Here is a 26,383-nt window from a genome sequence, read left to right on the forward strand (position 1 = left end):
ACAAGTTGGACGTCCACTCAGAGACCTAATTTGAAAGTTGGCAATTACAAAGATGACAGGTGGATGAACTCACAATGATGGGAAGAAACCAGCATAAAAAGGCCAAGAATACCCAAAATCAGAGTGCCTCTCCTTCTACAGGGGATCACAGTTCCTCATCAACACAGGAACGAGGCCTGATATAGAATGAGTGTGTTCCATTAACAGAATTAAGCTTCAGAAGATGGATAATAAGGAACTTTTGTGAGCTAAAAAAAATGTTCTAGCCCAATGTAAAGAAACTAAGAACCTTGGAAAAAGGTTTGATGAAGTGCTAACAAGAATAGACAATTTAGAAACGAAAATAAGTGAATTAATGGAACTGAAGAATACAATACAAGAACTTCGCAAAGTATGCACAGGTTTTAACAGTCGAATTGATCAAGCAGAAGAAAGGATATCAGAGGTCGAAGACCAACTTAATGAAATGAGAAGACAAGATTTGAGAAGAAACAGTAAAAAGGAATGAGTAAAGTCTCCAAAAAATATGGGACTATGTGAAAAGACCTAATTTATGATTGATAGGTGTACCCGAATGTCATGAAGAGAATCAACTCAAGTTGGAAAATATTCTTCAGGATATTATTCAGGAAAACTTTCCTAACCTAGTAAGGCAGGACAATATTCAACTCCAGGTAATCCAGAGAACACCATAAAGATATTCCTCAAGTAGAGCAACTCCAAGACACATAATCGCTAGATTTACTAGGGTTGAAATAAAGGAGAAAATTCTAAGGGCAGCTAGAGAGAAAGGTCAGATTACCCATAAAGGCAAGCCTATCAGACTCACAGCAGACGTCTCAGCAGAAACCCTACAAACCAGAAGAGAGTGGGGGTCAATATTCAATATCCTCAAAGAAAAGAATTTTCGACCTAGAATCTCATAACCAGCCAAACTAAGCTTCATAAGTGAAGGAAAAATAAATTTTTTTGCAAACAAGCAAGCACTCAGAGATTTCATCACCACCAGGCCTGCTTTACAAGAGCTTCTGAAAGAAGCACTGCAAACAGAAAGGAACAACCAGTATCAGTCATCCCCAAAACTTACCAAAACGTAAAGAGTATCTCTATAATGAAGAGCCTACATCAACTAATGGGCAAAATAGCCAGCTAGCATTAAATCACAATATGGAACTCTCAAATATTAATATTAATCCTAAATTTAAATCGATTAAATGCCCTAATTAAAGACACAGACAGGCAAATTGAATAAAAAGTCAAAACCCATCGGTACACTGTATCCAGATCTATCTCACAAGCAACGACACACAAAGACTCAAAACAAAGGGATGAAGGAAGATTTATCAATCAAACGGAGAGCAAACAACAACAACAACAACAACAAAAAACAAAAAACAAACAAACAAAAAAACCAGGAGTTGTAACTTTTGTCTTCGACAAAATAGACTTTAATAGTTACAAAGACTAAAGGAAACAAAGAAGGACATTACATAATGGTAAAAGGATCAATGCAACGACAGGAGTTAATGATCATAAATATATATACACACAATATAGAAGCACCCAGATACATAAGACAAGTTCTTAATGACTTATAAAGAGACCTGGACTCCCGCACAATAATTGTGGGAGTTTTTGACACCACATTGTTAATATTTGACTGATCAATGAGATAGAAATTTTTTTTTTTTTTTTTTTTTTTTTTTTTTTTTTTTTTTGAGACGGAGTTTCGCTCTTGTTACCCAGGCTGGAGCGATCTCAGCTCACCGCAACCTCCGCCTCCTGGGTTCAGGCAATTCTCCTGCCTCAGCCTCCTGAGTGGCTGGGATTACAGGCACACGCCACCATGCCCAGCTAATTTTTTGTATTTTTAGTAGAGACGGGGTTTCACCATGTTGACCAGGATGGTCTCGATCTCTTGACCTCGTGATCCACCCGCCTCGGCCTCCCAAAGTGCTGGGATTACAAGCTTGAGCCACCGCGCCCGGCCTGAGATAGAAAATTAATAGGGACATCTATGATCTGAATTTAGACCTGGAATAAGCAAACTTAGTGAATATTTATAGAATTCACCACCTCAGGTCTACAGAACATACATTTTTCTCTGTATCATATTACACCTATTCTGAAAGTGACTACATAATTGGAAGTAAACCACTCTTTAGCATTTGCATAGTACCTCACAGACTTAAATGAAATATTGTTTGTTTGTTTGTTTGCTATTTTCTTCCCTTATTCCTTCCTGTCTCCGTTGTTAAGTACAATTATTGGCATAAAAGAGGTTTTTATTACCTATTTTTAGATTGCATTCCAGCCTGGGCAATAGAGCAAGAATCCTGTTCTCTCTCTCCCTTTTACTTTCTCTTTCTTTCTCTAAAAAAAAAAAAAAATTGAATAAACATGATTTTCATCTCAAGTGATTTTATTCTTTTTTTTTTTCCTTTGGAGATAGGGTCTCACTCTATAGCCCAAACCAGAGTGCAGTGGTGCAATCTTGGCTCCCTGGAACCTCTGCCTCCCAGGTGCAAGTGATTCTCCCACATCTCCCTCCCAATTAGCTAGGACTAAAGGTACCCACCACCACACCCAGCTAATTTTTGTGTTTTTAGTAGAGACAGGGTTTCACCAAGGTAATCTCGAACTCCAGTCCTCAGGTGATCCACCCACCTCGGCCTCCCAAAGTGCTGGGATTAAAGGCGTGAGCCACTGTGCCTGGCCTATTTTATTCTTATATGTATGGTTTTCACAATTTGTAGCTTAAATGGAAAGTATTCACAAAATGAGAATAATTTGTCTCTACTATATAAAGAAATAATTTTTCTATCCCAAATGAAGATAAAGTCACTTGTCACAAAATAAACACCAATTTAGCAGAATTAAGTTTCCTCATATGGCATTTGATGCTTGAGGATTACCGAGGATCTATGCAATAGAGCACTAAATTTTGGAATCAGCTGAGAATGATCCCAGATTTCCTCTAGTAAACATAATTTTGGCCACAAATGAAGACAAACGATAAAAGTTATTAGCTCAATTCTAGAAGAACACCTCTCATCAGAATAGATCTTATTTAAGTTTCTAGGAAGCATTTAACTACATAAAACTTATAGGGAAAAATGGCCATATTTGAAAACTGTTACAAGGATCAAAGTAGAGCACAGGATTGTAATGAGCCGAGTCACAGAACATACTAAAGAGGTATGTATATTCAGTCCCACTGGAACCTGCAGAGTCACATTCTTTTATACTGATTTATACTTCATCTTGTTTCACTGGCAGATATCCTCATTCTCCAAAGCACAAAGAGCTGCCACTTCTGGGTGGGCCCAGCATTTCAAAATCTGGAACTCTTGGTCTCACAATACATCAACAAATATGGCTCAGTAAAGGTTTCTCCATCTTTACTATGTGGCCGATGATAGCGGTAGTACACAGGCAAAAAGGCTTGAAAACAATCAATGCACTGTGAATCTTGTCTGGCATAAATGAGAACTTCAGATTCCTTGGACAAATAGTTAGAGGCCTCTATATCAAAATTTTCCGAAACCATCATTGCCTCTGTTATGTTTCTCTCTCGTAATGAAGCCAACTCATATGGTTCCACAAAAAGTCCTGTAGGAATGTACTGTTTAATTAAGAGTCGGCACCTCTGTAAGTCCTCAATGCCTTCTCCAAACTTCACGTTTGTTAAAAGGTCTCTGTGGAAACCATCTTTCAAAACCTCTCGTCTCAGAGTAATTTCAGAACACTTGGCCCTTATGCCGGCGTCAGAGCTTGGGTAGTGAAGGCCGTGGCCGGCCGCGTGTGAGCCAGGTTGCTGCCCTGAGGAACAGCCAGGCAACCGCCCGAATCGCTGCCACCCAAGCCGACAGTACCGGAGCCAGCTGCGGACGCAGGAAGCACAATACTATTTTAATTGTGGTTGGTTTATTTTTAAAATGTCTCATATTTTAGAATTTTCTGCTCTGTCTCTTCAATGGGTTACCTTTCACCAAGATTCCTATATTAGTTATCTATTGCTGCATAACAAATTATCCTAAAACTTAACAGGTTGAAAGCGTGTTATCTCACACTTTCTGAGAGTCAGGAATCTGGGAACAGTGTAGCTGGGTGGTTCTGCCTTAGGATCTCTCATGAGGTTGCAGCTATGCTGTCAGCAGGGCTGTATTTGTCTCAAGACTTGACTGGGGCTGAGAGATGCGCTTCCAATCTCACTCAAATGATTGAGCAAACAGGCCTTAGTTCCTCACTGGCTGTAGGGTGGAGGAGTGACGTCTTTGCCACATGGGTTTGCAATAGGGATGCTCCCAATATGGAGCCAGAGTGGAGACAGAGAGAGAGAGACAGGGGGAGAGAGAGAGAGAGAGCAAGAGAGCAAGAGAGAGAGAGAGAGAGAGAGAGAGAGAGAGAGAGAGAGAGAGAGAGAGCGCGCAAGCGAGCGCAGAACGCTCCGTTTCTTACATCCTAACCTCGGACATGATGGATCATTACCTCTGGCAACTCTGGTGTGGTGTGAGGAGCTTACACGGGTGCGAGTGCCAGTGGGCAGGGATCACAGAGGCCATCTAGAGGCTGGCTCCCACAGTTCTAAATCCTGGTTCTCTTCTCATTTTGCTTTATTCATGCTCCTGGGAGTGCTCATCCATTTAATGAGGCTGCTTCTACCTATGACCAATAATCCCCAAATCATTCTCCTTATCGCTCAGTCTTGAGCTCCAGAACTATTTATCCAACTGCAGGGGTACCTCCTCTGAAATATCCCATAGTGATCTCCATGGCTTTTACTATGCTTTACTGGGGTGCATAGAACCTTAGACCTACTTCTATTTTGACATGTATCCCTGCATTGCATTTATCTGATTTCTCCATTAGACTGATATTTATTTATTTCTATAAGCTTATTGAGGGTAGGGACTATGTCTTCATTATTTTTGTGTACTGGATGCCTAGTATGAAGTGGGGTCTGGAGCCTGCTTGAGTTTGGGGCTGTGGACTCATGGGTCCATCTGTTTCTATCATGTGACAGCATCTTTAGGGACAGCCAGACTGCCAAGAATGGGTCCTCAAACTTTGCTTTGTGCTTTTTTCCTTCTTTTCCTTTCCCTCTTCCTCCTCCCAGTCTCAAGATATAACTTTGAGACAAACTGTGTATGTTTTACCTTTCATTCGGAAATACAATCTCAGAATGTGCCGTGAACCTCTGCTCCCTTTCCTTTCCCACGCTATGCTCCCACACCTACTGCACATTTATTTACCAAAATACTTGTTAAGCACACACCATACTCTCTCATATATTTCCTTAGAAGCTTTGTTGCAATAGGTAGGCAGATGTGAGCAGAGGAGAGGACTCCCCACCCCACAGCAGAAATATCAGTTGTTACACTGTGTCTCTAAAATAATAATTGGCCACAGATGGTGCCAGGGAAAGGCCATCTCCCAGTTTATAGAAACACCTGAAGCTGGTGGTCAGCAGCTTCCACATGAGATCTCAGGAGTTGAGTGAGTGAACTCAAGCATGCACATCAAGAGGCAAAGTGGCGGAGTTTAACTGGTATATGACCTTCTAGAAACACTCAACTGGTAAGGGAAGAATGCCTAAAGTAAGCATGCATACAACTCCAGTAAACACATTGCACATGTAGCCCCTCCCAGGTGCTGGGAGGCCACTGCATGGGCAGAATGCCAATAAGTAAGAACCCAAGTCCGAGGTGAAACCTGGCACTTGACCTCTCAAGTTGCTCACTTGGCCCTCTTTCTAGAGAACTTTACTTCCTTTAGTTCCTGCTCTAATGCTTTTTAATAACCTTTGACTCCTGCTCTAACACTTGCCTTGGTCTCTCATTCTGCCTTATGTCCCTCAGTTGAATTTTTTCTTCTGAGGAGGCAAGAATTGAGGTTGCTGCAGACCTGTATGGATTCACTGCTGCTAACATAATTTGGTGCCATGTGGCTCGGTTACCTTTTCTAGTGGTAAGAAATCTCTGCATCTCACCTTCTTCAGCTGGAGGTGTTCAACTCCTATATGCAGTTTCCTTCTCTCCTTTCACTCTCCCGTCTAATAGCCAACCCTCAGAATGATTCCTCTCAGCCACAGAGGCTCTGCTACCCCAGCTGATCTCTCAGCTCACCCTGACGGGTGGCTCCAGGGGGTGGGAAGGTCCTTGGAGTCTGCACTGAGTACATCTGAGGCAGTAATGGCCCTCCAGGTGAGGAAGCTCACAAGAGTGGCAGGGCTAAAGCCTAAAATGGTGCAATATCTGGGGTTGCCTCTGCTTTGTCAACTAAAATCCACTCTTTTCCAAAAAATCTGCACTGTCTATTCTCTTGTTTTCCCCGTGTGTATTCTGAAATGGCCTTGCACACCCACTGACTGTCCGCCTCAGGGGCAAGTCTGTCTCTTCTCTGGTTTCACTTCGCATGCTATGTTACTGTTTTCTCTGCCTTAAAACACACACTCCCTGTTATTTGTGTGCCCCCAGCTCTTGCTGCAACTGTTCAGCAGCAAAGACATGGGCTCTCTTTGTGATTATCCCCTGAGATTTATACTTGTTTTTACTCTACCAGCACAGATGACTTCCAACCCTTCCCCTGTCTGCCGGCTCATGGCTGGGACAGACATTAATTGGAACTCTGGCTCTGCCAGCTCCTTATGACTTACCATATGCTCTCCATTCCTTTTACACCCCAGGGCCAAGTTTTCTGGTGGCTTTTGAAGCAGTTTATCTGCCTGCATAGGACCTCACTCTGCTTTTTAAATTTAATTTAATTTTATTTTTTGAGTTAGCACTCCTTTGGGAGAAGGGAAATTCTTCTTTTGCCATTTGTGTGTCCTTACCCCAAGCTCCAAGTCCTGTGGGGGTTACTTTTTATGTCAAGAGGGCAAATAAATGTTCCCCTCTCAAATCCAAGGGCTGATATTTTTGTGAACATAAAAAGGCTTTCCCTGAGTATTCCTTGCTTCCTTCCACTTCCTCCTGTAGGCTCCATTTTGCTAATCACTTCCACGCCCTTGTCAAGATGTATCAAGACCTTCAAGGTCATATTAAAAGGGAGGGAAGTCCAGCCCCTTGTAGCAGTTAGCTGAAAACCGGGCTTCTCATCTACTTAAAGAACATGGGAAATGGGACTCTGAGAAAAGAGAGAATCATTTTGTTGCTGGAATGTTCTGAGCAAGAGTCACTATAAGGTCATGAGACAAGGATATAGGCCAGCCCAAGACTGCAGGAGCAAGAGACCCACAGGACATAGATGAAGGCTGGTCCTAGGCTAACAGATTATCATTAGAACAGAGACAAAGGCAAGGTTAGGGGTCCACGGTAAGATCAGTTCGTTCCAGAACCCCAAGGATGAACAGGGGGCTCCCTGTTCACTCCAGCATCTCCTCTGTTCACAAGTGGGTACTTGTGATAAGATGGGACCAAGGTTAAGGGTACATGGTAAGACCAATTTATTCCAGAACCCTAAGGACAAATGGGAGACACCCTATTCAGGATAATAGAAAAGTAAGAAAGGGTGCCATCTTTTTACTTTTTCCTCCTCTTTTCTCACTTTGCAGATGGGTAATTGTGTCTCCAGACCACAGGACATGCCCCTTGGATGCATTTGCCAAACTGGAAAAAGTTTCATTCTCCTAAGCCTTAAAACAAAAAAAAAACCTAGTTTTTCTTTAAAATATTGTTTAGTCTAAAAATAAACTGGAAAAAAATTACAAAAGTCAGCCCTTAGAACTTAGTGCCTTTATGCAGGAAATCCTCAAATTAGCCTCCTTAGTCTTTTATAACTGAGAGCAGAATAAGGAGGACAGGGCTAGGGAGAAAGAGAAATGCAGGGACTAGAGGCAGGCTCAACTATTGGCTGCTTTGCAAGCCCACCAGCCCCTTCCCAATTGCCCTAAGGATAATCCTCCAGGTAAGTGCCATTGGTACAGAAAGCCAGGTCACTGGAAGGCAAACTGCCTCAATGGGATAAATGGGAAAAAGGCCCACATGTCTTGCCCTGTCTGCTACAAGCTTGACCACTGGAAATGGGACTGTCCTGAAGGCTGAAGGGCCCCTGAGACAGAATCCCAACCCCTGTTGGCCCTGAGCTGAAAGGGCTCTCCATTCCAGCTTGTTTCCAAATCAGACATTGTCACCAACAGGACAAAGCCAAGGGCAACTGTGAAGGTGGCAAGTAAAATTTAAAGTTTCCCTTTTGAGTTTAAGAGCTGCATACTCTGTGCTAATCTCCTTGTCTAAGCAATTCTTCTCCAAATCCTGTTGGGATCCACACACCTTTATACTACTTGAGGAACCAATTACCATTCTCTCACCAATCTCTGGTAATGTCTAAATACTCCACATCTCCTTGGGGCAAAAATATACTTTCCAAGATGGATGTCTTAATATTTACTCAATCTTTGAATTCATCTTTCCCTATAATAGCCCTATTTCTACCAAAAAGCTACCTAAATCTTTAACCAATAACTTCAACCTAAACATTCCTACTTCAGGGGTTTAGAAATAGCCCACTCTTACTCAAACAAGCCCCAGCCAAAAAAAAAAAACAAAAAAAAAAAAAACTAACTGAGCAATCTCTTGAGAGGGATAACTTTTAAAGTATGTAGACAATCTTTTTATCTGCTCCCTTTTCACGGGACTCATGCAGCAATATGCAGTACAACCCTTAACTTTATAACAAAGGAAAATTACTTTTGTTTAATTCAAAGGTTATAAAGATAAAGAGGTATTTTTGGTGAGGAAGGTTATAAAGAAAAGAGATTTTATATGAGAAAGGTTCTTGAATAGTAAATTCTTGTCCTAAAGTAAAATGACTGGTTGTTTAGGAAAAGAGACATTTAGGACGAGTCAGAAAGTCCAAGAATGTTGTAAATGGTTTGTGTGAGTTGTAAAAAGATTTCTGAAAGGGAATTTATGAAAGAAATGTTAAATAATTTTAAAAGTTAGTAGGTCTACTAAATGCTTTAAAGTCATAAGCAATTACCATTACTCTTAACGGTACAACTTGCCTGCTTTAGAGCTATTGAATTCTAAGCAAGGTCTGCTAACATACAGAATCAGCCATGTCCCTAGCTGTGCAAGTCCCTAGCTGTGATAAGTCAAACCTTATCTGCACTTCTGCCTGGTGTCCTAGGCTTCAAACCTAGCACATAATTAGAGCAGCTTACTTACTAGGACTTTCACCAAAAGTAAAAGTTGCTGAGTTAACTGTGTAACATGTTTGGAAAAACAAGTGCTTTTTTTTTTTCTTTTTTTTGAGATGGAGTCTTGCCCTGTTGCCCAGGCTCATGTGATCTCAGCTTACCACAACAAGCAATTCTCCTGCCTCAGCCTTCTAAGTATCTGGTATTACAGGTGCTTGCCATCATGCTCATCTACCTTTTTGTATCTTTAGTAGAGAAGGGATTTCACCATGTTGGCCAGTCTGATCTTGAACTCCTGATCTCAGATCCACCCACCTCACCCTCTCAAAGTGCTAGGATTACAGGTGTGAGCCACCACATCTGGCTGAAAAACAGTTTTACATGCAAGGTATATGAGGAAAATAGAAAGTACTTTCGGTAAAACATTATAAGAAGGCATGGAATATAGATATTTTTGCCTAGTTTAGAGGGTTAAATAATAGTTTTAAGTTAGAATAAAACTGAAGTTTTGAGCAAGTTGTAGAAGGTCTGTGGAAGACTAATCTTATAAAAGAAATTCTGTGTATGAACATAGTAGCTAAAAATTGAAGGGACATTATTCAGTTTATCCACAAATTGGACATTGGAATAAAAGCACAACATGGTTTTCTTAGAGCATTGTTCTGTTCTTTAACAGAAAATTGTAAAGAGTTATAAAAGGTTTATAAAAATCTTACCTTATGGTCAAACTGATTAAGATTGGATTGTGATATACAATGAAAAGTGAATTTTATGTAACAACCAGCAATGACCAGCACCGTGGTTGGACTGAGAAGCTCCAAAGCACTTCCCAAAGCTAAACTTGCACCAAGAAAGGGTCCTGGTCACTGTTTTGTGGTCTGCTGCTGGTCTGATCCACTACAGCTTTTCTGAATCCTGGCAAAAACATTACTTCTGAGAAGAATGCTCAGCAAATTGATGAGATACACTGAAAACTGCAACACCTGCAGCCCAAAAGGGCCCAATTCTCCACGACAACATCCAACCACACGTTGCACAACCAACATTTCAAAAGTTAAACGCATTGGGCTTTGAAGTTTTGTCTCATCTGTCATATTCACCTGACCTCTTGCCAACTGCCTACCACTTCTTCAAGCATCTCGACAACTTTCTGCTGGAAAAACACTTCCACAACCAGCAGGATGCAGAAAATGCTTTCCAAGAATTCACTGAATCCCAAAGCATGAATTTTTATGCTACAGGAATAAACAAACTTATTTCTCATTTGCAAAAATGTGTTGATTGTAATGGTTCCTATTTTGATTACTAAAAATGTGTTTGAGCCTAGTTATAATGATTTAAATAATAATTATTATATTATCAATACTATGTAATTGGTCGTATTCTGCATTCCAAACCCTTTCTTTGAAAACCCCTATGTTCCCTCCACAAATTGAAGAGTGGAATTGCTTTCCACTCTTCCCCTGCTAGCATGGATAATAAAGAAATCTTGTTCCCTCCTATCATAACTATTATCATTTTGACTTCTTTCCACAAGTGGCAAGCAGCTGGACTTTTTTTGCCGGTTATGCTTGTTAAGTGGTATGTGCAGCATTCTGCAGAATATTACTCAGACAACAGGTCCTGCACCTTCACCAGGTTTCCTCCCCAGCCATGGGTGTGGCCTTTTCCGAAACACTCCTCCCATCTTTCTGAATTCTGGGGCCATAAATTCTAGGAATCTTTGAGTTGGTAAGATAGAATCTGCAGAGCCTTAAATCCAGCCTGCTGCTCACTCACATCCTCACACTCAGCTGCAGACTGCCTGACAGAGGGCTCCTGACTAGCGCTCCAGACAGACAGGTACACAGTCAGGTAAGCCTGGGCCAGCATCATCACTGCCTAGGGCAGGCAGGATGTGGTTCAGGCTGGAGCTGCCTCCCTGCCTTGTGTTTGGGTCTATAATGACTGGAACTGCCTACTGTTTACTTTTTATGTTGATGCTTCTTTCTTCCTGGCTGTATGTCTGCAGCTCAGTCTATTTCTTCTTTGATTATCATTACCAAGCTCGTGGGGCCATCAGAGCCCTTAGGACCACCCAAGTCAACCCCTTATTTTACTGCGATACAGATGGAGGCGAGGGAGGGGAACAGACTTGCTCTCAAGATCACACGTCTTCTGTTAACATCTCCTTAGTGCTGATGAAAAAGAGTCAAGCTGTAAAATATTTGAAGAGATTTATTCTGAACCAAATGTGAGGACCATGACCCATCACATAGGTCCAGGGGTTCCTGAGAATATATGCTCAAGGTGGTTGGGTTACAGCTTGATTTTATACATTTTAGGAGAACAGATGCTACAGGCAGAGATATAAATCAATACATGTAAGGATTATATTGTTTTGGCCCAGAAAGGCTGGACATCTTGAAGTGGGGGCTTCCAAATCATAGGTAGATTTAGAGATTTTTCGGATTGGCAATTGGTTGAAAGGGTTAAGCTCTTCCTAAAGAGTTGAGGTCAACAGAAAGAAACGTTTGTTGTTAAGATTAGGGGAGTTGTGGAAGCCAACGTTCTTCTTATTTAGATCAAGCCTCCAGGCAGCAGGCTTCATAGAGAATAGACTGTAAATGTCTTTTATCATACCCTAAAAGGTACCAGACTCTTAGTTAAATCTCTCTTGGATCAGGAAAAGACCTGGAAAGAGAAGGGGATTTTCTATAGAATGTAAATTTTCCTCACAAGAGATAGTTTTGCAGGGCCATTTCAAAAAATGTCAAAGAAATGTATTTTGGTGTAAAATACTTCAATTTCTTTCAGGACCTGCTATCTGTCATATGATGCTATACTAGAGTCAGGTCAGAATTTGTTATCTTAGGCTGGGCACGGTGGCTCACGTCTATAATCCCAGCACTTTGGGAGGCTGAGGTGGGCAGATCATGAGATCACAAGGTCAGGAGTTCAAGACCAGCCTGGCCAAAATGGCAAAACTTCATCTTTACTAGAAATACAAAAATTAGCTGGATGAGATGGCATGCACCTGTAATCCCAGCTACTCAGGAAGCGGAGGCAGGAGAATCACTTGAACACAGGAGGTGGAGGTTGCAGTGAGCTGAGATTGTGCCACTGCACTCCAGCCTGGGCAAAAAAAAAAAAAAAAAAAAAAGGTATTAGGTTGACTTTGGAATGCCCTTTGCCAAGAGGAAGTGCATTCAGTCGGTTGGGGAACTTCGAATTCTATTTCCAGTTTACATTAGTCTCTCTTTTCTGATTTTCAATGTTTCTAACTCTTCTATGTCTCTCATTCTCTCTCTTCCAATCTTTGTTTTCTTCCCTGTTCCTTTCCTTTTCCCTTCTCTCTTTGGACCAGTGCTGAAGACCATCCACAACCAAGATGGGAGTGGGTTAAGGGTGTGTCCATTCAGCTTCTCCACCCCCAAATTTGGGCATCTGAATTGATCTGCATGGAAAGGGGTATCAGAGTGGGCAGTGCCAGGCTCAGGGGCTACCCTAAGCTCCCAGGACCTGTGGTCAGCTCTGCTCCAGCCGGCCCAGCTGACTGGGGGAAAGTATGAGTGAGTGAGAAAGGGTGAACTAGAGGCCTTGGAAGCTGCTCAGTCTTCCCATTCCCCCAGCCACAAGAGGGGCTTTGCATGGGTAGGGGAAGCAGGGGAGACAGAGGAGTCCTTACTTCATCTCTGCAGATGGTTTACCTGCAACAGGTCAGACAGAGTTGCCTTTCATTACATAGGTCAGCTTTCCTGCAAACCACGTTGAGGCACGTTCAGACAAGCAGGGCTTAGTGAGAAGTTATAGGCCGGAAAGGGGACAGCGAGACTTGCTGAGATAGAAACACTTCTCAGAGGTGCTGTTACTCCAGTCTTCCAGCAGGGGGCGTCCTGTCCCGACAAAAGGCGAGTACTCATTTTCCTGCTGTCCTCCCAGCCAAGGAGACTGGATTCCCCTCAACCTCAAAAGAGGGTTAATCTATGCTCACAGGGGAGCGAGAGGAGTTCCCCAGGGGGTATAACAGTGTTCAGAATCTAGTGTCCTGTTTGGAAAAGGTAGATCAATCAGAAGCTGAAATCTCTCGTCTCCACAAAATGCAAGGCTGTAAATATGACCTTGCAAGGAAGGAGAGAGGGCGTGTGAGAGAGTAAGCGAGAGCAACAGCAGGCAGAGTGGAAACAGCTGGGAGGAAAGAGGGAGGACGTCTAGGACCGGCAAAGACTGTTTTTGGAAATACAAAATCAGAATAGACAAACTGGAAATTAAGGCTTCCTTCCCAAAGCAGAGCATTTGGTCGCCTGCATTTTGTCACTGAGTACAGACTGATATTTGATTAAAAAAAATTTCTCCACAATTCTTGAGCAGCACCCATTCACTTATGATTTATAGATATAGACCCCTAACTCGAGGGAATTGAATTATGCAAGGGTTGCTAAGGAACAAGGGGAGATGCAGTAGGTAAGGCAGGGGTTGCTTAGTAACCAGGAGTCCCTCGGTGATGGAGTGGCCAGAGCAAGTCTGGAACTGACGAAGTCTGTAGACAGAGTCATCTCATGCCAGAGCCTCCTGAAAGTTCACACCTGTTGGCCCTTTGACCCAGAGCTGCCAGAGCCTGCCTCTCTTCACCTTTCTGGCACTGTCCCGTCCCACAAGAAAGGCACACCCCCAAGTCCCTGAGTGGCCTGCTAACTCCTTGCTGGAACGACTCCCTCCCTCCCTCTCTCAGCAGGAAACTGATCAGGTTCTTCCATAACAGTAGTGGAGGGCAGGCCAATGGGAATCCCACATGGAGCGAGGCAGGAGCCTCTGGGCTAATATGAATGTGGAGCTGGGAAATTCGGATTTGGGTGAAAGAGGGTCCCCTAGACAAGCATCCCTGGCATTTTCCAGTTCATGGTAAAATATTTTCATACCTGAGTCTCCTACGCCAGATCCTCTCCCTGTCTTCACATCTTCACATAGCTACAGAGGCACACCTTTCTCTTCCGAAGGGCCTCCTGAGGGCACGGGTCTCCACACAGCAGCCTGGATGTGGCTGCTTTAACCTGCCGGGCTCAATAGACCTCCCTTCAGAGAGCTTCAATCAGCACCAGCCTGGTGGAGTCATTCAGAACTGCAGTCTGCTTTCTCAGGCATGAGCCCCCGCAATTCTCTGCCCTCCAGGCACATAGGAATCCCTGCTCTCTCCCAAACACCCTGGGCATGCACACGCTCCATTCCTCCTCTCAGCCTGTTCCCCCTAACAGGAGCGTCTATCCTGTTGCTGCCCCTTTCAAAATCTTCTCAGTCTTCCAGGTCCTATTTACCTGCAACTTTCCCAGCCTGATTAGCTCACCAGTCTTATTGAGCACTCCTGTGTTTCAGGCCCTGGGCCCCCAGAGGGAGGAGTATAGTCTGCGTTCAAGGAACTCACATAACACTCATTCCTGATCCTCTGCTTCCTGGCTAGGATACTCCATGGAAGCCCTTTGTTAATTGAACGTTTAAAACCAGAAAGCTTTTGCTTATTTAAGGCAAAGCCTTTTGCATAGAACATCTCTGAGAAAGTATCTGAGATGCTGGCAAATTTGCTTCTGCGAAGGGAACTGGATGATTTAATTTTTGAATTAGTTTTAAACTGCTTGAATTTTAAAATTTACCATAAGCAGATCTTTACTTTTAAATTGTGTGAACTATAACACATCCACAAAAAGTATACAAATACATAGGTGATATAATATATCTCATGGACACCATGTAAGCATCACTTTATGAAATGTATGTATTTACACTCATAAAATACAACATTGCCAGCACCCTAGAAGCTCTTTAGTTTACCCCTTCTTTTTTTTTTTCCTGCTAAGTGTAAATTTAATAAAGCATTAGCTAGCACTCTCTTCTTGGGGATAAAGGTCAAAGAGGAAGGGCATCACATCTCCCAGGTGCTGGGGGAAAAGGCAAACTGCTTCTGAGGGATGACCGCTCGCTGGAGGACTGGGACAGCGATTCCATCCCTGTGGGGTCTGAGCAGCTGGCATCTTCCTCCTTCTGGAATGGCTGAGAGGAGGGGAGCGTGCTTGTCAGATCTTCCCTCTTCGTAAGTCCTGGGACCTCCAGCTTTCCAGGGGGATACACGATGTTGGGGTTTACCCACATTCACAGGTTGGGCTCATAATCTGGACCATCCATATCAGGGTTGGGTTTTTTCTCTAGGGGTAATTTTAGTGGCTTAACAATTCAGAGTTTATACCTGGCAAGTTTCTGCTCGGCTAAGGAGAGGTGAGATGTGGTGAAGGCCAGAAAGAGGTCATTCTCCATGTCCCAGTCCAGCAGTCCCGGGACCTGGCCATGGAGGCTGGCCCAGAAGTCGAGGAGCTTCACCTGCCCCATCTTCTTTTTTCTGTCACCCTGGATGCAGTGCAGTGGTGCAATTTTGGCTCACTGCAACTTCCAACTCCTGGGTTCAAGCGATTCTCCTTCCTCAGCATCCCAAGTAGCTTGGACTATAGGCACATGCCACCATGCCTAGTTAATTTTTATATTTTTAGTAGAGATGAGATTTTACTATGTTGGCTAGGCTGGTCTCCAACTCCTGACCTCAAATGATCCACCTGCCTCGACCTCCAAAGTGCTGGGATTACAGGCATGAACCACCGCGCCTAACCTGTTTTCCCCTTCTGAATTGTAAGTGCCTCCACACAGCTTTACCCCAGGAATACCCACTCTCCTGACTTTTGTGATCACTGCCCTGCATTTCGCTGTATTTTTGTTACCTGCTTGCCTTCTTAAGCAACACAGAATTAAGCAACATATTCTGTTACCTGTTTGCCTCTTAAGCAACATGGTCACACGCAAAAGATTGCATACTGAGTCCACAGGTTTCAACAACAGGTAAAACTTGTGGACTCACATAGTATGTATTCTTTTGTGTCTGAATTCTTTCACTCAACAACATATTTTTTTAGATTCCTTTATATTGCTCAGTGTAGCTTCAGGTCATTCATTTTCATTATTTTATAGTATTTCATTATAGAAATGCACCACGATCTGTTTATCCATTCCACCTTTAATAGGCATATAGACTTTGATATGGTTTGGGTCTGTGTCCCTGCCCAAATCTCATTTTGAATCGTAATCCCCAATATTGGATAAGGGGCCTAGTGTAAGGTAATTGGATCATGGGGGCTGAACCCTTGCTGTTCTTGTGACAGTGAGTTCTCACGAGATCTGGTTGTTTAAAAGTGTGTAACACCTCCCCCTTTGCTCTCTCTTCCTCCTGCTCCAGCTGTGTTAAATGTGCCTGCTTTCCTTTCACCTACTGTTGCAATTGTAAGTTTCCTGAGGCTTTCCAAGCCATGCTTCCTGTGTAGCCTGTGGAATTGTGAGTCAACCCAGTCTCAGGTCGTTCTTTTTGTTTGTTTGTTGAGACAGGGTCTTGCTCTGTTTCCCTGGAGTACAGTGACACAATCTTAGCTCACCGCAGCCTTGACCTTCTGGGCTCAAGCAATCGTCCCATCTTAGTCTCCTGAGTAGCTGCAACTACAGGTATGTACCACCACACCTGGCTAATTTTTGTAGAGATAACGTTTCACCATGTTGCCCAGGCTGGTCTCAAACTCCTGAGCTCAATGGATCTGCCCACCTTGGCCTCCCAAAGTGCTGGGATTACAGGTGTGAGCTATGGTGCCTGGCCTCAGGTAGTTCTTGAGTGAGTAGTTTTTCTCCCTTAAGTGTGTATGTTAAATTTGTGATTAAAGATTTTAATATGATGGATAGAAGATGTATCCACAGTAATTTAAACAAGTGAGATTGTTTAAATGAATGGGAACTGAGATTTTCTGTGTTTGTTTGAAATCCTATTTTCATTTCTCTTTCAGTTATTCAGTTTCTTTTGATTTCTCGAGATAGAGCAGAAGAAATAGTTGTATGAGCATGAGAGAGTGTTCAGGCCAAAGTTGTATTAATAGTTTAGATATAGTCACGAGTAAGACACTTAACATTCAATGTAGATAGACTTAGATTTTTAAGTTGATCTGTGGGTTATGGAACATAAAACGGGAAGCAAAGCACAGGATCTCAAACAAAGTGCAGTTGCATGTAACTGTTTACATCAGTTCTAAAAACTGCATTTGCAAGACCAAATTTAGATTGCTTAAGCTAGTAACTTCCTTGTTTCTAAAGAAGTGGCTCTCAGGTACTGGATAGTGGTCATGGTCCTGGGTTTTGTGGAGAAATGGCAGGAGCGGGCACGTGCGGCAGTCAGCTGGGCAGCAGGTGTGGGTGTGCTGCTGTGTAAACACGCTTCAGGGCGTGTGTGAGGCCAGAGCCATTGGCACCACTGTTCTAGGCATTTCTCCCATCCTGCCTGCTGTTTTGAGATTTCATTTACATTTCTCTATCCTTTAACATTAACAAAAATGGTATTGTCAATTAACAAGTCTTCACGTTCTTTGAGAGTTTTGTCTTTTCCTGTTGAAAAATAATAAATCTCTATACCTGCTGGCCTTGTCTGTCTGGAGGAAGGGGCAGGGTAGATTACCTTCATGCTCACTGACTGTATCAGTAATAAGTGAAATTGATTTTCCCTCCCAGGCCTGATTCAGCAGGAAGCATCCCAGACACCAATCACCATGCTGCCAGCAGTGATCTGGGGCCAACGGGGCCTGTTTTATCCCAATGCTAGGCATTCTGTGAGGATGAGCAGCACTGTGGTAGACCGGAAGGGCATCCTGGCTAACCGGGTAGCTGTGATCACGGGGTCCACCAGTGGGTGAGTGGTGGATTGCCCATGGGTCTTGGCCCCTCACAGGGTCCCTGGCTTCCACAAGGACTCAGCGTTGCAGAGCAAGATCCAGCCTTCTTTGCTGATTTCCAGGGCTGGGTAGAGGAAGGACAGTGGGGAGGGGCTGACACTGACTCATGCCCTCCAACTCTGTCCATAGGATCGGCTTCTCTATTGCCCAGCGTCTGGCCCAGGATGGGGCCCATGTGGTCATCAGCAGCCGGAAGCAGCAGAATGTGGATCGGGCTGTGGGTGAGCTGCAGAGGGAGGGGCTGAGTGTTACAGGCACCGTGTGCCATGTGGAGAAGGCTGAGGACCGGGAGCGGCTGGTGGCCAAGGTGAGGGGGAAGGCAGTGGAAGGACACAGAGAGGGGAACATGAAGAACCTTTCCTTCGCTGCTCAGCCCTGGGAGGAGGTGGGGGTCTAGAATGTGTCCTGAGACCATGACTGTGCCCAGGCTGCCCGAACCGACCTCATCACCCAGAAGGTCTGTCAGGAAAGTGGCCTGTTTGTGAGAGGATGCTCACCCTATCCCCAGGCCCTGGGAGAAGTTGAGGAAGAGTCTGAAGGGGGTGAGGGATGTCTCCAGAGGGACTCCTGGAGGAGACCTTCTTCCCTTGGGGACTGGCCCCAGGAGCCTGCCCTTGGGCCACCTAGGTCACTTTCCTTGAGTTTGGTTTTCTGCGGAGCCTTGTAATCATTCCTGGCTGAAGCATCTGCTCTGCAAGCTTTGCCTGAAGGCCCTACGACCTCCACTGCTCTGGGAGGGAGAGGCCTCCTCAGGCCATCTCCATACTCACCCAAGCCTTTCTCCGCAGGCCCTGGAGCAGTGTGGGGCCGTTGACTTCCTGGTGTGCAACGCAGCAGTCAACCCTCTGGTGGGGAGCACTCTGGGGACCAGTGAGCAGATCTGGGACAAGGTGAGAGGGCTCCCCAGAGAGGCAGCTGAGGGTCTGAGGCCAGCTCTGTTCTAGGCTCCAGCACATGCCTATGCCCACCAAGACTCTCTGCTTCCCTCTGGAGGTTACTGGAGAAGCAGGCTGCAGGTGGTAGTCCTGCCTGGCCAGCTGTCCCCCAGAATGTGCCTGGATGCTACTTTCTGGCTTGTTCGTTCTTAAATCTGGCCCCCACACTTTCTGCTTTATTCTTTTCATCCCTCTTGCATTTAATCATTCAGCAGATATTTATTGCTGTGTGCCAGGTGCCACCATTCCAGGCTCTAGAGATACAGCTGTGAATGGATAGTCAGAATCTCTGTAAGAGTCAAGCACTTCTATGTGTTCCACCCTTTTGTGGGGGCAGATATGGGTAGTGTGTTTCTCTTTGGTGACCTGTGCCTCCTGCGGAGACTCTGTCTCTCCTGGAGGGGGCCTCCTCACCAAGTCTCACACAAACCTGCTGTCAGGACTGGATCCAGCTATCAGCATTCTGGGGGCGCAGACATCCCAGTCTGCTGCAAGTCCACTTAAGGATTCTGCCACCTTGTCAGCCAGGGTCTGGGAGAGACCTTGTGAAATGCCTTAAAGCCCATCTTGGGCTTAGTTGTTCCTCAATGACTCCTATGCCTTTCACTCTCGTGTTTTGTTCTCTGTTCTCTCTGCCAGAATGCATGGTGGTGAATTTCATTCTTTCTGCCATTGTGAGCATTCCCCACTCTGCCCTAAACGCTGGGTCGAAGCGTTTCCTGCCTGCTGGCCTTAGTGTGTTCTGCCTTCCCTAGCTCCTGCACTCTCATTTGCCAACATCATCTTCAGGCTGTCCCCTCCCTTCTATCTGCCCTTGGCTGGGTGCCCTTGGCTACATCCTCAGAGATGATCTGAAATCTGAGCTCCCTGCAGCCCCTGCTGAGCAGCTTCCCCAGGCTCTTTAGCTATGTTCTTAATGCCTCCAAAGGATCATTTGTGAGTTTACAGCTGGGATTTTATTGCTGACAGTCTGCTAACCCTCCTGAATCATTTTCCTGTTTAGTGTCTCCGTTCACAGGATCATGACTCTTTTTCCTGAAACTGTTTGCAGTGATCCCTCCTGAATCTGGGGGCACATGCCAACAATTGACCTTACTTTCTCAGATTCTCCCCTGTTCTCCAAGGACTTGGCATTCAGTGAGCAATTCTGCATCACTGGACAGAAATCATTGATGACTTGTCCCCAATCACATCTGCCATCACCTCGGAGGTGAAATTGTCACAGAATGAGTTTAGAATTTACCAGATGCTCTGCTTTTAACTGAATGCAGTTTTCAGTAGGAGTCCTGTAGGGAGAATTCCTTACCACTCATCTTATTCTTGAGCCAGTTTTGAGGCCATCTCCAGGCAGAGCCCTCCTTCTCTCGAGCAGGTTGGGAAACTTGTAATCTGTTACACCACCACAACCACTTTGCCTCCATCCTTCTCCTGGCCCGGTGACTCTCCAGTGTGCGCCCTCTTTCAGGCTCATGAATAGTTCTCTGCTCAGGACTACTTGGCACACACAGCTACTCTCCCTTACTTTTGAATGGGGCAGTTTTCTTCATCAAAGGAAGGAGTCTCACCTTTTCTTTGGCTTGGGTTTTGTTCCCGAGTCTAGGAGAGGCCTTACCTCAGCCCGTCACTCAGCCCGATGCACATGGAATTTTGGACAGACATCCTGTGGGCCAGCTGGAGTCTATTTTGACCAGGAAGCCCTTAGGGCTAACCTAATCCTCAATTCCTTCTTATTAGGGATCTCATGTTGGTACCCCCTTTCTGACATGTGGGCCACTTCTTGCAGTCATGGGCGGATCATCCCCCACACTGGAAACCTGTCATCAAGTGGGCCACAGCAACATTCAGCTGAAGTATTTCCCCTTCCCACATCCAAGGAATTGAGTGGGCGTGGGATCGGGGAGTGGAAAAAACAGTGGACAGTCCTGGTCAGTTGCAGATGTGCAGTCTCATTCCCTAGAGATACAGGATGCAGCTGACCTCCATCAAGACAGATCCCCACAGGAGGGATTCCTGGTGCCACATCAGTCCCACCTGGACTGCCCTAGGTCACCGGCTCTGCCTCTGCATCCTTCCTGCCAGTTCCTCTCTCACTTCTCCCCATTCCCAGACCCATCTGACAGAGTTTCCAAAGTGTCAGGATCTGTGTGACTTAGCCCAGATTCAGACTTTAGTCACAAGGAGGATCAGCATAGACATCTAGCTCCCAGAGTGGTGGTTCTCTGTTGTGTCTCACTTTGTGGCGGCTACAGGAAAGCTCAGAGCCAAGTCTGCAATAACTGGCATGTGTAGGCCCTCACAGCCTGCATTTCTGTGACTGAATAATAGAATAAATGCTTGGTCCTTATCACATGCTATGAACTGTAGGCACCAACCTCACTCTTGCTTTTTCTTATTTTTCTACACTGATTTTTCCTATTCTCCATTTCTTTTTTTTTTTTTTTTTTTTTTTTGAGACAGAGTTTCGCTCTTGTTACCCAGGCTGGAGTGCAATGGCGCGATCTCGGCTCACTGCAACCTCCGCCTCCTGGGTTCAGGCAATTCTCCTGCCTCAGCTTCCTGAGTAGCTCGGATTACAGGCACGCGTCACCATGCCCAGCTAATTTTTTGTATTTTTAGTAGAGACGGGGTTTCACCATGTTGACCAGGATGGTTTTGATCTCTCGACCTTGTGATCCACCCGCCTTGGCCTCCCAAAGTGCTGGGATTATAGGCTTGAGCCACCGCGCCCGGCCCTATTCTCCATTTCTTTACGCATAGTACCTACTTGATTTGTTTTATCCTGTTGCATTGTGAGTATGCCTTAAATTCTGTGGGGACAAGGCAAGAGCACAAGCAAATGAAAGCAGAGAGAGACAAAAGAGGCTCTTCCAGAAATCTCCCTTGCTCCTAGCACCTGCTTCTCCCCCATCAGGCTGTCTTCAGTCTTTCTCCAGAGGCCTCTGCTTACAGTGTGTTGTTGTCTCACTCTGTCCCCCAGGCTGGAGTGCAGTGGCATGATCATGGTGCTCTGCAGCCTCAAACTCCTGGGCTTAACAGATCCTCCTGACTCAGCCTCCTGAGTAGCTAGGATTACAGGTGTGCACCACCACACCAGGCCAATTATTTTAAAAATTTCTTGTAGAAACAGGGTTTCACTATGTTGCTCAGGCTGTTCTTGAACTTTTGCCTTGAGTGATTCCCCTACCTTGGCCTCCTAAAGGGCTGGGATTACAGGCATGACCCACTGCCCCCTGGCCCCATTTTCTTTAAAAGGCCTGAACATTCCCTTCCTCATGTCAGTCCCGAACAATTCACATTTTCAGGGCTCTGCTCACAGGTCTGTGATTTAGCCTGTCTGCCTATGAAACCATTCGCAAATTGGAAACACCTCTTGCACCAGTGAGAAGGGGATCAGTCTCTCACATCTGCACATAAATTGGGTCTGCTGCACAAATTATATAGCTCCATGTGTCTTATGAGAGCAGGACCTGGGCTGACCGTGTTTCTCTGCCCTCGCCCATGCTCTGCTCTGATTTTAGATCCTAAGTGTGAACCTGAAGTCCCCAGCCCTGCTGCTGAGCCAGTTGCTGCCCTACATGGAGAAGAGGTACTGCAGGGTGGGAGTGGGGAGCAGTGGGAGTTGGGGACCTGAGGTGGGCACAGGAGTGGAGTCGGGAACAGGCAGTAGTGGGTGGAGGACATAAAAGGTCTCTCTGGGATCTCCACATCCCTCATCTTCTTGTCCTGCCTCACCTCTGTGAGGCTGCCATTCCCAATCCCAGTGGCTGCAGAATGAGAGCAGTATTCCAGGGGCCCAGGCATAGTCTCCTTGGCCTTGACATCAGCAGGTTTGGGACAAGGCTGTGCTTTAGCTCCTTGACCTTGTGGGCTGGTCATTCTCACCTTCCCTGCTTTCTGTTCTTACCAACTTAAAACTCATGACAGGGTTAGCCCTGTTCCTCCCCATAGGAAAAAGCCTATCCCAGAGCTCTCCTCATGCCCGCTCTTGGTCTCCAGGGACCTTGCCTGTGTACCAGGTCCTGCAGATCTGACTGTACTCCTCATAGACACACCCTTAGGAACTGGCTAGGGGCTGTCTTCAGTACAAGGAAAGTTCCTGACTGTCACTTCTGGTCTCCCCTGCTCCATCTGCTCCTTAGAGGTCACCCATTGATAGGCAGGCACTCACTATTAGCCTTGGGTGCCTCTTCACCATGCCCACTCTGCTCTCTTTTTCAAGCACCTGGCAAGAGAGGAAGCAGAATACAAGCGTTCTGAGCATGGACACTGTATTTATGAGAAACAGGGATGGAATCCCAGCTCTGCCACATATTGGCTGGTACTAAACCTCTCTGAGCCTCAGTTTCCTGAGCTGTGAGATGGGGATAGTAACAGGACCTATGTTGCTTCTGTGAGGGTTGCATCATTTAATGACCGCATGATAGTTTCGCCATTAGTGGTAGGTCATTAGCTTCAGCTTCTCTTGTGCTTCTCTCATCTCAGGAGGGGTGCTGTCATCCTGGTCTCTTCCGTTTCAGCTTATATCCCAAAAGTGGTAAGTGCTTGGTCCTTGTGCTCCTGAGTGGTGTAGGGTGAAGGGTAACTTTGTTCTCTTCCTTAGAGTCTCACAGGGAAAATGCCTGGGACAGATGCCCACCATCCTCCTGCTGCCCTGGGCTGAGCTTGTCTCCACATGGGTGGGAGGGCTGCTGGGCCTGTAAGATCCCTGTAGGTGAGAAACCCAGTGGCTGCTTTCCTCCACTCTCCCATATCCTAATCACTCTCTCAATTCCCTTCCCAGGAGCTGGGTGTCTACAACATCAGCAAGACAGCACTGCTGGGTCTCACCAGGACACTAGCATTGGAGCTGGCCCCCAAGAACATCCGGGTAAACTGCCTGGTTCCAGGAGTAATCAAGACTAACTTCAGCAAAGTGGTGAGGATTGGGGTGTATCTTCCATATTCCAGTCTGGCTCAGGGGAACCCTTCCCAGTGGCTAAGGGAGAAAAGGGTCACTGAATCCTCAGGTCAGCATGCCTATGACTGAGGTCCTTATTGTCCTCTGAACTCAGCCACGGTACAGTCCATCCATCCTGAGAAGATGCTGCTTCTTTTGAGAAGGGCAAACCTGCTCTAGGTGCCCTGCCTGGTGGCCTTCCCGGGGCCCTGTCCATCTCCTTGTTTTAGCAGCACTGACTCTCATCTCTTCCCTTTGCCCAGATTTATGAGAATGAGGCTTTCTGGAAATCCTTCAGTGAACGTCATCAGCTGCAGAGGCAAGTGGGGTTTGGAGATTTGGTGGTCCGTGTGTGGCTGGGCAGGGGCAGTTGAGTCTATTGCAAGGGCAGATTCCTCCCTGTCTTCTGGCCATTCCTTTTGCTAAAACCTGGAGTCTACACTGCCCTGGAAGGTGCAAGTAGCCTTGCTATATCCACCTTGTTCCCCATGGAGCCCACTCCCACCTATTGTCCATGAGCCCCAGAGCAGCAGAACCAGAGTGAAAGATGCCTAACACTGTGTCCTCCTTCCATCCAGGATTGGGAAGCCGGAGGACTGTGCAGGAATCGTGTCCTTCCTGTGCTCTCCAGATGCCAGCTACATCACGGGGGAGAACATTGTGGTGGCCGGCTTCTCCTGTCGGCTCTGAGAGGGGTGGGGGTGGCTGTGCAGCTGTGGTCCCAGGCCCAGGAGCCTGAGGGGGTTTCTAGGTGATCATTTGGATCTGGAGACAGAGTCTGCTGTTCTGCCAGAATTTGGGGGCTTACTCATACTAGGCTTAAGGAGAAGAAAAACTCTTAACTATTCTCCTTAGGATCTCTCTGCATGACTGTTGTAGATTTGACTGATCCAATCAATGTGTGGGGTTCTTGGTGTGGGGCTGGTGCTTTGAAGGAACCTTAAGGGAAAGGAGTAGAAGCTCAGGCCTCTGAAGGATCTTAGCTCCTTCTCTCTGTAATTCGTGCTTTAAGTTTTTTTTTTCCCCTAAAATAAACTCAAATTTATCCTCAAGTCTGGAAGCATCTGTGAAGAGTGGAGCCCAGGGCATCATGGTGGAAAGGCCTCTACCGCCAGCTGCCCTGAGCTTGTCACAGACACATGGTGGTGGGAGTGAGTGCAGTGCCTCACAGAGGCTTTGCGTGTGCTCCGTTCTCTGAACTGGGCCTGCTGGGGGCTCAGCAAGATGGCGGTCGGCGATAGTGGAAAGATTCTGGAGTTCTCCCAGGGGTCCTCCAAGGCTAGCACTTCTTAACATTTTCTGGGCCACACAGGCCTTTGAGAACCTAGAGAAAACAGTTACACTGAATCTTTTTTTTTTTTTTTTTTGGTGAGACGGAGTTTCACTCTTGTTGCCCAGGCTGAAGTGTAATTGCATGATCTCTGCTCACCGCAACCTCTACCTCCTGGATTCAAGCAATTCTCCTGCCTCAGCATCCCCAGTAGTTGGGATTACAGGCAAGGGCCACCACACCAGGCTAATTATGTATTTTTAGTAGAGATGGGGTTTCTCCATGTTGCTCAGGCTGGTCTCAAACTCCTGACCTCAGGTGATCCACCCTCCTCGGCCTCTCAAAATGCTGGGATTACATGTGTGAGCCACCATGCTCAGCCCAGTTAAAACAAATCTTCTGCATAATTCCAGTTAGAGGAGAGTAGTCAGAGCTGATGTTCCTCTTGGGGTGAACACATGGCTGTCTTGGAAAAGGCCCTGTGTATTGTCCTGAGTCATACTCAGGGACACCACCCTCTGTGTATGCATACCCAGGCTCAGAACAGTGGAGAGGGAACAGTGGCCCATGAGTCATCTGTGGCCCTGAGTACCTCTCTTGCCACCTGTAAGTGTTGTCGTGAACCAGTGCAGAGGGAGGAACTGAGACAAGGCTTCCAAGCTGACCCTTGGCCTTGGTCTCATGGAAGCCCTTCGACAATGCCTCCTCTCCACACCACCCGGGGAACGGGTCCTTGTAGTGTGGATAGTTAAATTACAAAAGCATTTGTGCATCTTACTACAGCTATGCATTGTGCCAGGTAACCTGGAGAACACAAACATAAATAAGACCCAACCTCCCTCCAGTTCCTTCAGTCTCGTGGGAAAACAGAAGGTAGAACGCTCCTCAGAAAATGAGCCAGAACATGTTTATTCATTTGATACATTTACTGAGTACCACTCTGTGCCAGGCACTGTTCTAGGAGCTTAGGGTATAGCTGTGAACACAACAAAGATTGCCGCCCTATGAGCTCACATGATAGGAGAGACTACAAGAAATAACAAACATATTAAAAATAAAATACATAGTGTTGGTAGGTACAGAATAAAAAAGATAAAGAGTAGGGCAGAGGAGTTGAGGGTGTGGGGGTGGTGGGCAAGCCAGGGTAGGCATATCATATGCAAATCATCATGGGATCATGGACCATGGCTTCTAGTAAAGCTGGTGGAGGTGCCATTGGGGCTGAGACCTACCCATTAAACATAAGAACAAATTGGGTTGCAGGAATGCTGTCTTTCTGTGAGAAGGCCAGGATCTGAACTGGTGGGACTGTTAGTGGTGAAG

General features: G+C 45.7%; 1 protein-coding gene and 1 pseudogene across 4 annotated transcripts; one reads left to right on the forward strand and one right to left on the reverse strand.

Annotated features, from left to right (window-relative positions):
* Positions 1 to 3,104: 3,104 nt before the first annotated feature.
* Positions 3,105 to 15,262, reverse strand: LOC101054143 (phosphatidylinositol-glycan biosynthesis class X protein pseudogene; annotated as a pseudogene).
* On the forward strand, positions 10,877 to 24,842 carry DHRS2 (dehydrogenase/reductase 2). 4 transcript variants are annotated; one of them, XM_074389541.1, is made up of 10 exons: positions 16,369 to 16,435; positions 16,508 to 16,651; positions 17,699 to 17,876; positions 18,049 to 18,226; positions 18,708 to 18,809; positions 22,373 to 22,440; positions 23,337 to 23,388; positions 23,635 to 23,769; positions 24,054 to 24,109; positions 24,369 to 24,842. In XM_074389541.1, the coding sequence occupies exons 3-10, from the start codon at positions 17,737 to 17,739 to the stop codon at positions 24,478 to 24,480; spliced, it is 843 nt and encodes a 280-aa protein (XP_074245642.1). In that variant the 5' UTR covers positions 16,369 to 16,435; positions 16,508 to 16,651; positions 17,699 to 17,736; the 3' UTR covers positions 24,481 to 24,842. The 4 variants fall into 4 exon arrangements, with proteins under 4 accessions (NP_001265469.1, XP_074245642.1, XP_074245644.1 ...); XM_074389543.1 differs by having other exon boundaries at positions 16,379 to 16,435; positions 16,538 to 16,651; NM_001278540.1 differs by lacking the exons at positions 16,369 to 16,435; positions 16,508 to 16,651 and adding an exon at positions 10,877 to 10,996 and having other exon boundaries at positions 24,369 to 24,727.
* Positions 24,843 to 26,383: the final 1,541 nt, after the last annotated feature.

This window comes from Saimiri boliviensis, chromosome 2, assembly GCF_048565385.1.
Source record: "Saimiri boliviensis isolate mSaiBol1 chromosome 2, mSaiBol1.pri, whole genome shotgun sequence".
NCBI classification, from domain to species: domain Eukaryota; kingdom Metazoa; phylum Chordata; class Mammalia; order Primates; family Cebidae; genus Saimiri; species Saimiri boliviensis.

Bases quoted from the DNA above. Each gene is read 5' to 3' on its own strand.
- DHRS2 (NM_001278540.1), top strand. From the start codon at position 17,737: ATGCTGCCAGCAGTGATCTGGGGCCAACGGGGCCTGTTTTATCCCAAT. The intron at 17,877-18,048 runs GTGAGTGGTGGA...CTCTGTCCATAG, and splicing joins ATCACGGGGTCCACCAGTGG to GATCGGCTTCTCTATTGCCC. The intron at 23,389-23,634 runs GTAAGTGCTTGG...TTCCCTTCCCAG, and splicing joins CAGCTTATATCCCAAAAGTG to GAGCTGGGTGTCTACAACAT.